We start from the raw sequence: 18744 nt of genomic DNA on the forward strand, positions 1-18744 counted from the left end.
TCAAACAAAGTACACAGGCCACTGATTTAATTTTGTTCTCTGTTGGATTTATACACAATATTGTCTACTCGACTGGCTAGTGCTGTTGCTAGCATTTATATGTGGTATCCCTGCATTGCTCTGCAATTTCACATCCAAAGCTTTGGGTTGCGATGGAATTTCTATCGTCAGGTCGATCTGCTCTCTTCAAGTAGGTTAAAGGTAGAAGAAGCAACTAGAAATGTATAGTAGGAAACAATAATACTGAAGGAGCGAATCCCAGTCATTGCAGGCTGTGCTGACGTGACATGTAGTTACTCATATAGGGAAGTTATGGTGTAAGATTTCAGAAGGATTGGCAGTTACATCATACTCTTTGCTCAACATACAGATTTAATCCAGAAGGATAAATCCCACTTTAGCTGCTCTAAATTTGAGCATGTTAACAAGAGTGCATGGGAACTAACTCACTTTAAGAGGCAGCCTCTAGTGGTCACTCAGTGAACTGCAGACACTTCCATGCACGTGTCATATCCGTTGCCACCACTGAGCAGAAACACATGCATGAGCCATTCTGTGGAAGTAGGTAGGTTATTCTGATTCAAACCCACATACTGCATGAAATGTATATGAATCTAAAGCTGAAAAGAGTCTCAAAGGACTCTTAAAAACTAATGCTGTTGATCCAGTTAGAACGAGCTAATGAACTATCACCATGGCACCTGCCTAATCCAGTGATCTCCTGGAGTTCTTGATAATACACTGGCTACTACTTAGGATGAGGTGATCTCTTTATAAAGAAAAATATGTATGTGCATGAATTCAGCTTCCCATAATTCACAAGTTTTAGCTCAAATTTAATCTCACTTGCAGAAAATACAAAAAAGAGAAAACAATTTGCTGCTTTTTTACTACAATCCTGGAGGACTGCATCAAGAAACGTGCACACACGCAGCAGTAGCTCCTCCATAAATGGCTGAGTGTTTTCTTGCCAGGCTCTACAATCATTGCTCAACCCAGAAGCCGTGGAGGTTAACCTCAAACGTGTGAATGGGTTCATCTCTTCTCAAATATTTCATAATCAGGAGGTAATTACACTAAGTGATAGTTATGACATTCTTATGATTTCAACAGCCATGAGAACATTTAATAGTTAACTTTTTTGTTTTTCTTGGGAGCAGCAATTTTTTACATGCTACTGTGGAAAACAGACAGCTTTTTGGACGCACTGAACAGTATCTGAACTAAACAGCAACTGAAAATTATAATAATGGAACACACAGCACAAGTTCCTTTGTAACATCCCTTTAAAAACAACATTAACTACAGATACTACAATGTTTTTTGTTAGTAATATTATTTTATTCATACAATAAAAAGATCAGAGGCAAGGAAATGTGCAACATAAGAAAAGAAGTCACGGAATGATCTCTTCCTACAAATAAAGTCTATATAAACAAACATTATCATAATTAGTGTTTGTGCACATGTACTTTGCCCCGACTCTTTTTGTATACATATATATAAAATCCCAATGGAGTGCTAGAGGCATCACAAAGAGACTGCAGCACAAGCAGACACCCAGATACAACAAGCACTGCGCATATCTCTTATTTTACATTATCACATAATGCTGCAGAGGAGGAGACTGCCTGCTTGGTGTCTGCAGCTCAGAGAAGCACACAGAGCTTCAGGGATGAGAAGGATGCAGAGAGATGGGATCTATATCTCGTTTGCTTCCTCCTGCCATCCTTTATCAGTCTTCTGATCCTCTGCAACTGAGTGAAGAGAGAGAAATAAAAGTGAGATGAGGCAGGCGGGCAAAGGAGGCATGCTGCCACAGGAGAGCGCCTGTCTAGTCGACCTATTTTTAGGCACGCTGTGCACCAGCTATACCATAAGCCTCTGATGCCAAGATGAGAAGCAAAGCTCCCGCTACTTGTTGAAAGACTTGTTGTTTATCACCGTGGGCACCGTCCTCCCGCGGTTCATTTCAGAAGGCAAGGTTAGCAACTTAGACACATAACTTTCTTAAACTTTGCCCTGCGTTTTTTTAATGATTCGGATGCATGCATAGTCAAAGTAAAAAGAAAGCACGCCCTCTTTAAATTCTAAGGTTTTATGTCTCAGGACATAATAACGATAATCTGGTCCTTAACAGGTCTTAAAATGCTGGAGATTTAGAGCAAAACATGACATATAACAGCATGTCATTTTTTTTATTAAGTCAAAACACAGAAGCAGCATGCAGAGTAAATACAACCTCACTAATTCCAAGTTTCAGGACCTTAATAAAAGCAGACGTTTTGGCAGTTTGCTGGTCTGGAGCATTCAGGTGTGTTAATGCCACAAAGGAAACATCAGCAATGAGATTAAAGAAGCAATTGTTGCTCCCCATCAATCTGGGAAGGGTTTCATTTTTAAACAATTTCAGAAAGAAGTAGAAAGTATTCAAGATAGGTACCAGTGTTCCCAGGAGTGGATCCAAGGGCTCCTTCTCATGCTCTACAGGCCTCAGTTAGCATATTAAATGTTGATGCTCATGACAGTAAAATTCTAAAAAGACTGAACAAGTGTGGCTCGTTTGGAAGCATTGCCAGGAGACGTGTCTGTTCTCTCCACATAAAGAACTTGGCAGCACAGCTACACGCGTGGCGACACCGCCGTGATGGCATGTTTTACAGCCACGAGATCTGGGCCCTTGTAGTCATTCGGGTACTCATGAACTCCAATGCATACCAAAGTATTCTAGGTCAGCGGTGCCCAACCGTTTTTGTGCCACGGACCGGTTTATGTCCGACAATATTTTCACAGACCGGCCTTTAAGGTCTCGCTGATAAATACAACAAATAAAACCAGTACCAAAAAAAGGAAGATTTATTCATAACACACAGAAAAAGACCCAGGGAAACTTAGATAAAACCTCTGAAAACCATCAATTTCACACCCAAGCCTCAACTCTCGGGGCTCGGTGCCAAACGACTCATGGACCGGCCCGGGGGTTGTTGTTACTCGCTGTTCTAGAGTAACATGTGAGGCCATCTACCCAACAGCTGAAGCTCGGCCAAGACTGGATCGTTCGAAAGAATCAAGGTGTTGCAAAAAGTTCTGTAAAGAAAGCTGTGCATAAAAAATGATCGCAAACCTCAATGAACTAAAGTGACTTTGCAAAGGGAGTCAAAATTCCTCCACAATAATATGAAGGACTGATAAAGTTATATAGAAAATGGTTACTTCAAACTGTTCCTGCTAAAGGCGTCTCCTCAAACACCTGAATCATTCAGTTTGCAGTAGTGTTTGGTGCCCCGTGGAAGTGTTTTTATTGTGACAATTGTTTCGTGTGATGCTTCCGATTCCACGCACGCACAGATTAGCTGTAAAACTACTTAGTCACAGGTAAGTTTGGTAATTCAGTTTTGAATCAGCGCATTTTAACGACACTCTCTGTTATTCTGTGGTTACATCTGCTTGACTGGACTCGCATAACGTTATTTCGAAACTTTGACTGTGACTCTTCAAAGAGTGGAGTCACAGACTTGCACATCAGCTCTCCTCAACCCTCGACAGGATACGATGAGTAAAAAAATGTAACGTTTCAGCTTAAAGCGGCCTCACCGTTGAAGGATGCCTCTATTTCACCGCGTGGCTCCACTGAGTCTAGATTGCCACAAACTTATCAGAAACCAGTCTGCAGAGGGAGAAAATGGACAAAATGTGTATTATAAATCACACTTGGTACGATGATCAAAATGTAAACACTTTGTGCTTCTGACTAACTTTTTCCTTTCTGCTACATTTGTAACTGACAGCTGGTGAAAGTGACAGACGTGTGTGCGGCGTGAGTGTTCAATGTCAATCCTGCTCTGGTGATGTGGTTAGAAACAGGAAAGGAATACTTACGCTCCTTCTTCCTTCAGCAGACTCACGAACTTCCTAACTCTGTAGTCAGGATCCATCTGAAAAGACAGATATGCATGCTTAGTGCTAACAGTCATACGATAGAATAACTATATATTTTATTAGCAGGTTCTTTGTGAACATGCACGGGTTTCTTCAGGTGTTAAACATCACAGCGGCATGCTATCAACGGCGGCGGGTCCTGGAGTTCATGTTTCAGTTTGGATTGGAAAGAAGGGGAGGGAAAAGGAAGCAAAATTAATGGGAACCTATGCAATAACTTACAGTATGTCTGGAATCGCCTGTAGCAACCAGAGTTAAGACATGAGAGCAGTCAGAAACGTTGGAATGAGAGGAAAAAAGATAAAGACCGCAAATGTGTACGTGAGTGCGGCTGTTTGCAGCATGTCTCGGCAAACACAGGTTCATACTTCTTCAAGCTCAGAATGGGGTGTGTGTGAGGAGAGGGGGGCACTGAGCATAGCTGCATTGGAGCATACCACAGCAATTACACAGCCCCAACAAACAGGCTGCACACATAGGCAACATAACAGAGACACCGTCGGGAGAAGAAAGGAGCTAATGGTGTGATTTGGGTTTGTCTGATGCTGCTGGTGGGATGTCCGTCATCGGTTTGATAGACAAATATTACTTGAAATATGAGGTTTTGAGATGGACGAAGAAAATTCATCGTGGCTTTGAGCAGCAGACATCGACTAGCTGGAGTGAAACATTTCAAGTTTTAAAACTTTACTTCAGGAGTTTAGAAATATCTGAGAAATTTGTAAGAAACAAGGGAAAAAACGAGAGAAGCAAAGAACGAGATGATCACTGGATCGTAGATTTCCTGTTGTGACGTACGACAGCGACTTAATTAAATCCTGCGTGATCTGTGATCTCCTCACAGGTCACAGGAGTAAATGGTAAATGGCCTGTATTTGTATAGCGCTTTTACTAGTCCCTAAGGACCTCAAAGTGCTTTACATATCCAGTCATCCACACATTCACACAATGGTGATGGCAGCTACATTGTAGCCACAGCCACCCTGGGGCGCACTGACAGAGGCGAGGCTGCCGGACACTGGCGCCACCGGGCCCTCTGACCACCACCAGTAGGCAACGGGTGAAGTATCTTGCCCAAGGACACAACGATCGAGACTGTCCAAGCCGTGGTTCGAACCGGCAACCTTCCGATTACAAGGCGAACTCCCAACTCTTGAGCCACGATCGCCCTTGTGGACACACAAATCATCATTTTTGCAAATCGAGTAACAGGATATTTAGTTCCTGTTGTTCTACCTGTTACATTTTATTTTTCCTTCTCTGTTTTGTTTTCACAAAATAAAATCCCCACAGCTGGACATGATGTCACAGGTTACTACAGTGACTAATTCGATACTGTTTATCTATTTCAGTGGAGGTAAACAGTTAAAGGATGAAACTTATTACTATTACTTATTTGGAAGAAATTGTACAAATTCATTAAAAAACTAACCGGGACATCTTTTTTCATTTTGAGCTGCATATTTATAGAAAAGGGCTCAAGCAGTTTTGCATAACTCAAAACTACTGGGCTGCCGTGCAGCGGTTTATCTTCTGTCACCCTTTAATTTAAGCATCATCATTTTTTCCTGATTGGCTGCCTTTTGTAAACAAAAGGCTTAAAAGGCAGGTGGGTGGAGCTTCTATGCTCACAAATAAAGTTCATACAAGGCAAAGAGCAGGAAAATAGAACCGCTGAAAACCGCACATTTAGAGCAGTTTAAAGCTTTTGGCTCACAGGGATTACTTGTACTCACTCTTACTGCTGCAAAATCATATATTTTGTCTGTAATGGGGAAAAAAAACCCAAAACAAAAGTCCTCTTTAAAGCCTCCACCAGTCCAAAGACCGATCAGTAAATGATTTATGATCAATCAGGTTGATTATGCTTGTCTGACAGGATCAATGTCCCTACAGGCTTTGCAAGTAAATCATTTAGGGGAACAGGGCAGAAAAGAACTACACCTCCTGCTACTGTACAGAAAAATGCACAAAAACAAAACTTGGAGGCCAAGCCACAAATCCCTTTAGGCAAAGTAAGGAAGGTGAGAAGACTCTGTACCCACTGTATCCCTCTACATAACGGGTGGGTTGAAAGGAGACCAAAAATCTGCTATGACTTGGTGGTCTATGTTTTCATTTTTGTACACGTCTCCTTGATTTATTTTTTTTAAACCTACCCCTCACATTTGCCCCTTCAGTGGCTGATCTTTGCTTAAATCGTAGGTAAAACCAGACCATGAATAGCGTCAGACTTTTTCTTATTCGTAACACGTGAATATAACTTGGAAAGCTGAGCAGAGCACGGTTTCACAACTATGAATGTATTGGAGAGAGTGGTTTGTGAACTAGAAATGTACTGGATCACTCTGCTCAACAAATCATCAGCAAAGCCACACAGTTTTTCACTACAGCTAATAGATGACAGTTTTTTGTGCCTGACAGACGGATCCTGTTGACTGTCGAGAATGCCGGCCAGATGTCGAAGAAGAGGAGGGACGGCCTGCTCAAGCTCAGGCCACACCGAGAGAAAAAAATAATAATAACGCAAAGCCTGTGCCAGTATGAAATCTGTGTTTTGAATAAAATGGGAGGTGATGAGTGAGTTATTGAAAAGACAGTTTTCTTGTGCTTCACAAGTTTCGTACACCCAAAATAACTTGACCTTTCTGTTGTCTAACACAACTAGTACACATGGAGCTGCAACAGCATGTCCAAAAATAGTCAAAAAGGTCACATTTTAAATAGATTTTTAGACAAACACTATAATAGTTGCTTATACAAGACATTTAATACAAGGTATGACATCCAAGCAGTCCAGATGTGTTGTTTGAGGAACTGTTTTCCATTCCTTGATGAGCATAGTCTGCAGCTATGCTCAACTAGGAGCGGAGCCTGCAACACGCTGGGTCGATGCACATTGTGTTCCAGGGTTTTGATATCCAGAAAAGCCTGCGCTACTCTGGCAGTGCAGGGTTTGGCATTGTCCTGCTGAAACAGCTGCAGGGAAGGGTGCTGTCACAAGAATGGCACAAGTACAGGTTGGAGCACTTCATCTTGTTACCTTTGTCCGATCCGATTTCCACCAAGAACAATCACATCTGAGGCGGCGCTCTCATGCAAAGCTGCAGGAGAGGCTCGGATACATATGGCAACGTGCAGAATGCCACAGCCCAGCCTCGGTCAACATCATCACACCGTCGGTCGCGGTACTCATAGCAACAATGTGCACACACCGTTTCGTGTTTTTTCTCTTGGCTTGAGGATTCATGAGTTAATTTGTGTTCGGTACTGAACTGAAAACTAGTCATAGAAGATGTTTGGGTTTGTCTATGAGATATATGAGATCGCTGATATATTTCTGTTAGATCTGCTCCTTCTGCACATTTCGAGCACTTATTATCATTGCTATGCAGATGACACTCAGTTGTATCTCTCTTTTAAACCACAAGACGTTTGTAAGTTACAAATTTCTCAGAGGTGCTTAGACTCTGTTAAAAGCTGGAGGCTAACTATTTTCTGATGTGCCCCTGACAGATTTGTGTCTGAGGTAATGGAAAGTCTCCTTGCCACATTTCCTAAATCTTCTATCAGCAACCTTTGGATAATTTTTGACTCAGCTTTCACTTTGGACGGTCATGTTAAATCTCACTTAAGAAATATTGCCAGTTTCCACTGTATCATGATGGAAATTGTTATTAATGCATTTATTTCATCACTTGTATAATTGTAATTCACAGTTTACTTGTCTTAACAAAGCTTCCTTGGAACATTTGCAGCCTATTCAATAAAAGCCGCTGCGAGGCTTCTGACTAAGTCTTCTAAATATTATCATGTCACTGCCCATTAACTTCTGACTTTAAGATTCTGGATTTGACTTTTAGAATGGACAAGCACCAACATAAAGAGTAGAGTAGAGTGCACTTATGCATCCATATAGCCCCAGCAGGTGCCTGATGTCATGTGATCAGGGCCTGCTTGCTGTGCATGCACGGCTAAAAACTAAAAGAAGACCGAGATTTTGCTACAGTGGCTTCAGAATCTTATGATCTTTTTTAAAAAGCTGCCAAAAACTCATCTTTTTGTGATGCAATTTTACCAACCTACTTAAAATAATCTCTTTTGGAATAGATTTAAAGCAAAGATATGCTTATTTTTGGAAAAGGGAATGAAAGCACATCTGACAATGCAATGTTAAAGTACGAAACTACACACAATGGGTATGAGTCATCACAGGCTGATGTTTAAAAACTGTTTGCTGTGTACCAATGATGATCGTTAATGACAGGAGACATGAAAGTGTGCCCCCAGGGTCAAACCATCCACTTTACATAAACCCACAAATATTATATTTTTTTAAAAAGAAGACAAAAAAAGTTGCATTACCGCAAAATTCATACTAACTACAACATAAACTAACTAAACTGTTGAAAAAAGTCAAAATAAAGACCATAATAGTTTCTCACCTGTGCCGCCATTTCAATCAGCATCAGCAACTTTTTAATGCCGATCCCTAAGCGTTGGCCCTGTACAGCTTTAGCTATCATGGCCCGTTCTTTCTCATTGAAACTGCCCAGCAGCTGTGTAAAGCAGAAAGAGACACAGGAACGATCAGCGCGAGAGAGAAACACTTAAATTCTGTCATTCATTTTTTGCATTCAGGAATTCTGATAAAAAAGTAAGCATAAAAAATGTCGCCAAGTCTGATGGTAAGAAGAAATTCACAGAAGAAAAGCATCTTGCATCATAGATGCAATTCTTTGAAACAAACATTAGAAATTTGTAGTTTCATAGTTGTGTAGTTTACCTCAAAGGCCTCCATCAGCTGCTCTACTTTTGAGATGTTGGGGATGTGGATGGTGGTGCTGAAAGCATCCAACATCTCCATTTCCTGAAGGACGTCTTTACGACTTGTGGTGCCAATGATGAGCAGCTTACGACCCTGAAAGAGAAGCAGATGTCATTTTGTCTGGATCTTTAACCGTTCCCTCACATTCATCAGCTGGTCTCCTCCTATTGGTCATAGGAAAAAGAGAGACCAATGATGTATAACCATTTGATAATGTACAGGAAAAGCACAGGAGAAGTCCAGATGAAAGTGTGTGATGGCTCTAACAGAGGTTCAAGCATCATGATTGCGTGTCCTGGATGGATTCAACACTTATCTAGAACTCAGACTATACAAAAACTGGGCACACCTATGTGTCACCTATGGTCTTTGAGCCATAATATGGATGGTAAATAGTAAATGGCCTGTATTTGTATAGCGCTTTACTAGCCCCTAAGGACCCCAAAGCGCTTTACACAACCAGTCATCCACACATTCACACAATGGTGATGGCAAGCTACATTGTAGCCACAGCCACCCTGGGGCGCACTGACAGAGGCGAGGCTGCCGGACACTGGTGCCACCGGGCCCTCTGACCACCACCAGTAGGCAACGGGTGAAGTATCTTGCCCAAGGACACAACGACCGAGACTGTCCAAGCCGGGGCTCGAACCGGCAACCTTCCGATTACAAGGCGAACTCCCAACTCTTGAGCCACGATCACCCCATGAAGCCTTATAATAACGAACATTTTGGCCACCCCAGTTCCAGCATTTTTCTTTCTCTGACCAACAACCTGTCCATCATTTGTATAGTTTTACAGCAATAGTTTAAGGCAAGTCAGCTGATGCATGGGTGTAACATACACCTGGTCTATACACGCAATCACAATGCCAACCCTGCTACTACAGCTGTGTTAACTTCCTCAGAATACAGTCTTTGATAAAGTCAAAGTTCTAGCAACACAAGCAGCATATATAACAACTTTACTGCTTGACAGATATGAAGGTGAAAATCTTCATTTTATCTCATTTGTATTACTTTTATTGACATGTTTCATTGGTATGTGATGTATCTGATGCTGAGAGACCACAGGCCTGTAAAAACAAGCTGCACCTGCTTAGACAACAGTAATTTTATTATTAGCTAAACAACAGTTATTAAATGTAGTCCATGAGAAGCTGGTTTAATGGCAGATTTGTATAAAAATTTAAATTAAGGTTGTTTTGCATTTTGTTTTCTCACTCATATCCACCCTATTAAACATGTTGCTCCTTTAATGGCTTACACTGCAACATCAGCACGTCTGTATCACACCGGATTATGTTCTCATTGCCCGCGACTACAAACAAGCCAATCAGAAGTGTCGAATTGTGAACATTTTGTAATTAATTTCTCATGTTATCCAAATTTTGATGAAGGCAGTCTTTGATGCCAAAGCTCTTATTGGTCATTGGAATACAGGGCGACTGATTTCGTCATATTCTGGAGATTTCTGGCTGCCCAGGTGAAGGCCGACATTGAGCAGGGGCTCGAAGTCACAACAGGAGTTTGAAAAATAGAAAACAATAGAAAGGAGAAAAAAAGACAGCATAATGCAGCATAATGGAGCAGAGGGCAACAGTAGAGAAGACAAACATGAGCGGGGAAGAAAGAGGGGAAGCAAAAGAAATGTCGCTGCACTAAGCCGACGAGTTGGAGGACGACCAGAAGAAGACCAAGGAGGAGAGGCAGAGGAGTGGCGAGCAGACAGGGGGATTATGGCTGCCGCCTGCCCCCCCATGGCGTGGGGGGTTGTGATGCTGCATGCAGATGAGGTGCCACACAGGCGGCAGTGCTGCCAGGTCCTGGCTCTCTCACAGAGCCCATTCTCCTCCGTGTCCCCCTGGCCTCCCCCGGCCCCAGGCACCCCGCTGGGCCCAGCGCTTTACAACCCCAGAGGAGCACTGCAGCCAGGCATTCAACACCAGGCCCCGCGCCACTTCTCATGCACATGCAGCCATATAGTGAGCTATACCCTCATTCACAAACCCATCAACAACAGACACACACAAACTACAACTAAAGAAACTATGAGAAATGGGTCTCCACCACCACCATTCACTCCGAGCACAACAGGCCTGGACCAAAACACTTGCTAATAACCATACACTCACACACAGGCGTTCACACATGCCAGTTGCAGGCAAAGACCTCCAATAATTCCTCGCAAGACTTTATGTTGGCATCCATAAGATCTGCTGCCCTCTTTCTGCCACCTCAGGACTAGCAACGCTGACAGTGAGCAAGAAATAAACCCTGGTTACCTTTGGAGGTGGTTTCTTCAGCAGCACCAGCAGAGCCTGTAGCACCATGTTGGAGAAACGAGGCCCAATAGGAACGTAATCTGACGACACATAATTTTATTATTTCATTTCCTCGGTCTCATCACGTCTGATTCAAATAAAAAGTAAACTGAGTAGAAGACCGCTAAATATTTTGGGCTCTCTCGTCTTACCCAACAAGCGCTCGATGTCGTCCACAACCACACAGCTCAGCTGGGATTTGTAAGCATCTTCAAATATCTGCCAAAGGGAAACAAAAAGGTACAACCTGATCGCCATCAAAGAAAAAACACACCAGCAAACACTAAAAATAACTAAAAGTATTTTAAAAATGACATTACTACACTAGCATCTTAATCCAAACATCCGGTATTTATATGCAGTTACCTTTTTGATGGCTTGGCATTTGGCGATCTCAGAGTGTCCGATCATCTTGTCAGGAGAACAGATCTTGATGAAGGGAAACTGGGAATCCTCAGAAATCTTAGCCGCCAGTGCCGTTTTCCCACTGTTAGGCGGGCCTGGCGGTGATCAACCATTTTAATTGTTAGTAAAGCAGGCCGCTGTCCTCACCTTATTTTATTTGCCTTATGTGTTTGGGTTGCATGACACGTGTGAGAGTTACCTTCCAGCAGCACAGAGACTAGTGGCGTGCGGTCACTGTTCTTTGTCTGCTGCACCAGCAGCTCCCCGTCCTCCAGGGCTGCTGACACTGGGTCACCCCACCGGATTATGCCGTTCATGATGTAGCTGGCGTAGTCCTCTTGGTTGGTTCCAAATGCCTGAAGAAGTGGTACGAGGAGAGGAAAACAGAAAGTGAGACTCTAATTTTGTTTGCCTGCACGAGCTCAACCGAGAACGGAAATATTAGTTATAAAAAAGATATTTCCTCTGTGTTGTAGTCTTGTATAACCTGCACAGGTGCTTCATCTGAATCCAGTGAAGTTTAATCACAAATAAATATAATTTACAAGTATTGTGGATATAATTCCTGCTTATACCTGGACTGCTTCTTATAACATTTAGCAGGTGAACAAGTTCAATTCAGGTGTAAAATAGTGTTGAGAGGCCCCTGAAGCATATCAAAAACAAAACTCGTGCCCAGAGTGGAAAAAACTGTTTATATTTATATGCAAAACTTCAAAAAATCAGCTTGACTTCATAATACTGTCATCCCAGGTTTTAGTTACAGTCTAATGAGGAGAAAAGACCAGATTATTTAGAGGCATCTTTCACAGATTCCAGCCTGCCACTAAATTTCAAGAGATTTAAGTGTTGCAAGTCAAAACACTTTTGCAAAGGTTGTGGCACAACTGATCGTTTAGCGTAAGGTGGTTTTAAACTAAGTGTCTCAAGTGAGCCTGATAAAAACAAACAAGGTAAATCCTAGCCTAGCTTCTTTCTTTTTTAAAAAAATCTTGACTCATGCAAATAGTGTTCAATCACATAAATATTATTAACAACCAACAGGAGCACTCAGTTCTCTCAAGCAGGTCACATGCAGCTTCTGTTTCTGCACCATCATTCAAAGTTTGTCTCTTTGCAAAGATCCACCAGCAGCATGACTGGACTGCAAAATCTCAAAGTCTGTGATTAAAACTCAGACTTATGATGCATGGATTTCGATGTCAGAGTGCGCCCAATTTTGACGTTTATTAGTCTTCTTGTCTGTGGTGGGCGTTAGATTAAAACACAATGGTGAATGGCGTACGATAAGACAAACCGACAAACTTATCCAAAACTCAGGTTTTCCTTTATATTTTAGAAACAACATTTCTCTCAAATATTTCAGGATGTTTCACGGATCATGTTATGGAATAATGAAAAGGCCAGAGAAAGTGGGAATGGTTGAGTTAAACTTCAGGTTATTTTGACCCATTTCTGTAATATATTTACACATCTATATTATTGCTAATATATATTGTAATATATCTATATACAATCTATATATATCTATATCACTAAAGCACTTCTGGATGGATGCAAACTGCATTTCGTTGCCCTGTACCTGTGCATGTGCAATGACAATAAAGTTGAATTCTATTCTATTCTATTATTAATGTCACTTTTATTTCACTGTACTTTGCATTTCATGTTTAAGAACTTAAGAGAGACATGTGCACAGTAACTTACGGGTTTGATGTCGTTATTCAGCGAGGCCATGAAGTCTATCCTGCTGACCTGCAGTTTTTCCGCCGTCTCCATGTTTACCTCCACGGTGTTGCTGGCCTACATCAGAGCAACAGACAAACAGCACAGGTACAGAGACGGCAAATTGCTTCGGATGAACTCCGTACCCTGTCTCGTGAAATCCATTAAATGAAGTACTGCACATGTAGATTGCAAAATGTGTCAGAAGACAATGTACTCCCTCAGAGCAGAAAGGTCAGACAGAGAGACGGAGGGAGGGAAGAATAAGTGCCTAAAGGAGTGAAGAGAAACATCGCTGCCATCAGACATGTGTCTGTCATTTATCATCACCCTCCAATATCTGCTGCTCTGCGGGGGCAGAACGCTTAACAGATGAGAACTTCACCTTATCTTTGTGCCTTACTGAGCAGTATAGATTTGAGCCAATGCACCTGATAAAACACTTAAGGGAGGGCACACACACAAGCACACACACCTGGATACCTACCCAACCCTTCGACACCTGGGTGGCTGCTTAAACTGGCACTATAATAACATATATTATGCCCACCAGGTGTGTGGCCTGCTACTTAAGCCAGGAACATGACACTGTTCCCGTCAGTGCTTTTGAAAATAATGTATTTAATATAAAAAGAACAGGTTTGCAAAAGTTGAATACATTTTTTGCATTACTTCTACTTTCCTTCTTCTCTTCCTTCTCCTTCTTCTTTCTTTGTATTTGCTTTTTATAGTGCGCATTGGCTTGTGGAAAATACTGGTTTGCTTGCCAATATTTTAACTCATATATATATTGCTCTGAGGGCATTTTACTATTATTTCCTTGTTTTCTATAACCCACAAAGCATACACATTAATAACTGGACAGTAAATAAGCTCCTTGGACTGACCTTGATGTGTCTGTTCATGGCAGTGGACTGAGCAGCTCTGACCAGACCCTCCAGTTCAGCACCGCTGTAGTTCTTGGTTTCCACAGCCAGCTCTTTAACGTCGACATCGCTGGCCAGCAGTTTGTTGTCCCGCATCCTCGCTGTGTGGATGTTGAGGATCTGAATTCGCCCCGTTTCATCCGGTAAGCCTTGAAGAATAAAGCGGAAAAGGAAATAGAGACAGTGACCGCGTGTGGTGTACTGGTTCTGTAGTGCACACAGTCAAAGAGTCACAGCTGATAATAACAGTCTTGCATCCATTGAGCTTTACCAGTAAGGCTGCTGGTATTAACTTGCAGAAATCTGCATAAGATGCATTACTTCTTCATTTGATAGCACGAGTATTACTTATTTACACTGTTTTTAAGACTTTCTGACCCACAGTAGAAGTATTTTCACTGATTTTCTATTAATTATTTGAGCAAATACTTTAACTAATTACTTCATAGGTTTTAAATAGGGATGCAACGATACCAATTTTTTCAAACCGATACGATACCCATACTTGGATCTGAGTACTTGCCGATACAGAGTACAAAAAACGATACTTCTACCACACACACACACACACACACACAAATACAATGAATTGGAAGACAGGTTTTATTTTACTGATAAAAAATAAAATCTTAATAAAAATGACCACAAAAAAATTTCAAGTGAAAAATAAGCACTTCTGTTAAATTATTGCAAAGTCTCCACATTGTAATTTTACAAAATACCACTGAACTATTGTCTCGAGCTTTCAGAATAATAAATAAACACTTCTGTTTGAGAATAAAATAAAATTTTAAATTATTGCAGAGTGTCCATATTGTAAACAAACACACAAAATAATTATTATTAAATAAATAATAAAATATAAAAAAATTATAAAATAAATAATAAATAAAATTATAATTGGCCCCCTAGTGGCCAATCTAAAAAACTACAACAGAAATGACCAGCCACCCTCTGATTAATAAAATAAGTTAGTATCGGTTAACTTTTACGAGTATGAGTACACACACATTTTACAGTATCGACCCCGATACCAGTATCGGTATCGTGCATCCCTAGTTTTAAAAGTATGTTCTTTATAATCATTTTAACTTTTTTTTTCCAGTTCAATTCAGTTTTATTTATACAGCACCAAATCACAACAAAGGTTGCCTCAAGGCACTTTATTGTAAGGTAGACCCTACAATAATACAACAGAGAAGACCCCAACAATCAGATGACCCCCTATGAGCAATCGCTTTGGCGACAGTGGGAAGGAAAAACTCCCTTTTAACAGGAAGAAACCTCCAGCAGAACCAGGCTCAGGGAGGGGCGGGGCCATCTGCCGTGACCGGTTTGGGTAAGAGAAGGAAGAAAGGACAAAAGACATGCTGTGGACACGCTGTTTTAAGTCTACTGAATGAAATTCTGTGTGTTCGCTACTTCTTACCAATCTCCATCTTCACCTCCAGTCTTCCTGGCCTCAACAAGGCCTCATCTATCAGGTCAGGCCTGTTGGTCATACCTGAGGCAGACAGCAGAAAGAGAAGAAACCAGAAGAAAGGGAAGAACAAAAGTAATGAGACAGAGTTTGGCTGTTCAGGCGTGACACAGGACAGGATTTAAGTGTGAAAGTGTTTATGCTAGTTTACATATACTGCGAGAAAATGTCTGCATGTTCGCACCTATGACCAGGATGTTGTTGAGTTGCTCCACTCCATCGATCTTGGATAGCAGCTGGTTAACCACGGTGTCGTGGACTCCTGTGCTGCCTGCCATGCTGCCACGCTGCTTACAGATGGCGTCAATTTCATCAAATATGATGATGTGAAGGCCGCTGTTGGCACCGAGCTGTTCGCCGAGACAGACGCAGAGGAGGAAGATTAATGTGTAAACTGTAAATACGTGCTTTGCACCTTTATCCTATACCATCTGTTCACACAAGCAGGGAGGACATCGCCTCGATAATGTTGAGTAAATCCAGTTTTTCTACATCTGTCATGCTGGATATAAGTAATTTTGCAGGAGATGGTGTTACACAGTTACACCTACTTACTTGAAAGCGCAAAAGTGATATGCATGTTTATCATATTTGCTACAGGGGAGACAACACAGATGAACTACGGAGGTTAAAAAAAAAAACTTTCCCTGTTTACAAATCAATTAAGGAAAATTCTCTCTTTATATTAGAAGCCTTAGAAAAGGTCATGCTTAAATATAAAAATTAAGATTTATCTAGATAAATATGGCCTTCCTGACACACTTTTCCCAAACTGAAATCAGAACTGGATAGTATAGATACATAGCTCTTGTTTGATTTTATTGCCATATAAAAGTTTTTATTTGTCTATAAATCAGAAATTACTTCCAACAGCCAGAACGAGTCCATCTTTTGCAATAAATCATGCACTGAATGATAAATGAACAAAGCCCTCTCTGTAAAAACTTTCACAATATTGAAAGGAGTACATCTGGAACATCTGGAGGATATAAGCGCTGTATATGCACAGAATAGAAGAAAAGAGATATCAACACCTTTAAACATGCACCAATTTGCAAAAATGTCTAAAAGATAAACTATAGACAAACACAAATGTGTATTTTAAACTTTTTTCCTTGTAGCTCCTTTTCCTAAACATATAGGTGTATGCATAAGTTTAGCTTTTTACCAAATAAACAGGGGGTTGGTTTTAAGGAGCTCTCTGTTATTTTCAAAGTCTTACAATATTATAATTGTCTCTTAGTTCTGGGAGTCAGTTTTCGGGTCCTCGGGTAAAGTATGTTGGTGCTGGCCATTGAATTCTGTGGAAAAGTTTGTCTGCCTGCACAACTCAAGGCTGAAAATTCATCAGTGTGCTGCGGTCCATTTCTGTCCTCCCAAAGTTTTCTGCCCTGGAGCTTAGACGCACCTGATACAGCTGCATTTTATTGGAAGATGTGCAGAAAACTGACTTTGTTTTGGCTACTAAAATTCTCAAAATAAGAAAATCTGGTTAATGAAACTGGAATAACTAAAGTCTCAGGCATTTTTTTGTAAGATCTGAAGCTGGCAAACCATAGGAAGTTCTGGTTTGGACATTCATTTAAAAGTTTAAGGAACAAAAAGTAAGCACAGCAGTGTTGTTACAGCTGGGTACTGCCTCTCCTTGCCTGACCTGTATTTTCTTGACATCCAATTCAATTTACAGTGATTTAATGTGGAACTCCATAAAATGGCTTTCCATCGAGCACCCTGCAGAGGCAGAAGAATAAAAAAAAAGAAGCTTCCTATAATAACATAAAAAACTACAAAAAAAATACATTTTTTTATTAATAAAATAAAATTTGAAAGCAAACTTTTTACTGAAAGTAGAATATGTGAGTCAAGTTTTTATATTGTAAAAACTGTTTTTTAAAAATGCCCCTATTATATGAAAAGATACTCAACCCAAGAGTGAGACTAATACAAAAAATTACATTTTTAACAATAAAAACCTAATTTAAAGTAAAATCCAAAGCAAACATATAAGGAAAATATAAGGAAATTGCAAATTTACATTAAAATAAAACTAAAATAAAACTACTAAAAAGTATACTATTAAACTATAATAACCTTGTAAAATATAAAATCAAATTATTTTTTCAGCTGAGACACAGAAGCATAGCAAGAAGAAACCGTGACTGCTTTTCTTTCATCCTGAGCTGAATACAAGTATTGAGCCTCATATGAATGAATGAAAAAAAGCGATGGAGCAGCCGGGTGGGGGGTTATCGCTCCATCGACGGACCTGTCAGACTCTGACGTAGCATTTAAACAGGTGTAGAGCTGTTAATGTCACACACATACACGGTGTGTGTGTGGGGGTTTGTAGGGAGGTCTTATAGGAGGTCAAAGAGAACCCAGCCCCTCATTAAGTGGTGCAGAGTGAGGCTTATGTCACACCATCCAAACCAACTATCACTGCTGGGTTTCAGTGGCCCCTCTTCCCTTTCAAACACACACACACACATGCACAAACTTTAAAAAGTCATTACAGCTATGTCTGGCTAAAGGGCAGATCTCTCCACTCTTGAGAAATTAGATTTTTTCTGCAGTGCTTATCGGTATTTCACTGGGATGCTGGAAGAATACTAATAGCTACTGAGAAAATACTCTGAACAAACACAGAGACTTTTGATGACTTCTAGATGAGAAGTTTAGGAAAGTTCTAGCAACACAGCCAATATTACTTGGAAGCTGCAACAAAACAGACTCGTTTATTAATACAAACAGGACTTTTATGTTTGCCCTGCTTTGGTAAGCTGGCTCTGTTGTGGAAGAACAATACAAAATGTACATCGTGTCCCATTCTCACCCTCTTCTGTTCATCCTCTGCATCTGCAAACAGCTTCCTGATGTTCGCCTCAGACTCTCCCACATACTTGTTGAGAATCTCAGGGCCGTTGACGATCTTTGGCTCCCGGGCCTTCAGCATCTTGCCAATCTGTCGTGCCATCAGGGTTTTACCACAGCCTGGGGGGCCGTACAGCAGGATTCCCTTCACATGTTTACAGCCTGGAGACAGATGGACAAGCAGAGGAGAGGAGCTGATGTTAAGCCGAGCACCCACGGTTCACTTTAACAGCTAGAAAATGAGTA

General features: G+C 41.0%; 1 protein-coding gene across 1 annotated transcript in view; it reads right to left on the reverse strand.

Annotated features, from left to right (window-relative positions):
* Window positions 1–546: 546 nt before the first annotated feature.
* Window positions 547–18744, reverse strand: part of LOC102777467 (vesicle-fusing ATPase-like) — a 31681-nt gene continuing 13483 nt past the window's right edge. Inside the window, exons 9-22 of the mRNA XM_087844872.1 lie at window positions 18461–18660; window positions 15812–15977; window positions 15577–15651; window positions 14109–14296; window positions 13204–13299; window positions 11696–11852; window positions 11458–11591; window positions 11244–11310; window positions 11053–11132; window positions 8726–8860; window positions 8385–8498; window positions 3880–3935; window positions 3595–3667; window positions 547–1757 (exon numbers count right to left, since the gene is read on the reverse strand). Of these exons, the coding sequence (XP_087700998.1) occupies window positions 3637–3667; window positions 3880–3935; window positions 8385–8498; window positions 8726–8860; window positions 11053–11132; window positions 11244–11310; window positions 11458–11591; window positions 11696–11852; window positions 13204–13299; window positions 14109–14296; window positions 15577–15651; window positions 15812–15977; window positions 18461–18660 (1499 nt within the window). The 3' untranslated portion in view covers window positions 547–1757; window positions 3595–3636. The remainder of the gene's footprint in view (window positions 1758–3594; window positions 3668–3879; window positions 3936–8384; window positions 8499–8725; window positions 8861–11052; window positions 11133–11243; window positions 11311–11457; window positions 11592–11695; window positions 11853–13203; window positions 13300–14108; window positions 14297–15576; window positions 15652–15811; window positions 15978–18460; window positions 18661–18744) is intronic.

The sequence above is a fragment of the Neolamprologus brichardi genome, chromosome 8 (genome assembly GCF_056152115.1).
Source record: "Neolamprologus brichardi isolate AB-2024 chromosome 8, ASM5615211v1, whole genome shotgun sequence".
Taxonomy (NCBI): domain Eukaryota; kingdom Metazoa; phylum Chordata; class Actinopteri; order Cichliformes; family Cichlidae; genus Neolamprologus; species Neolamprologus brichardi.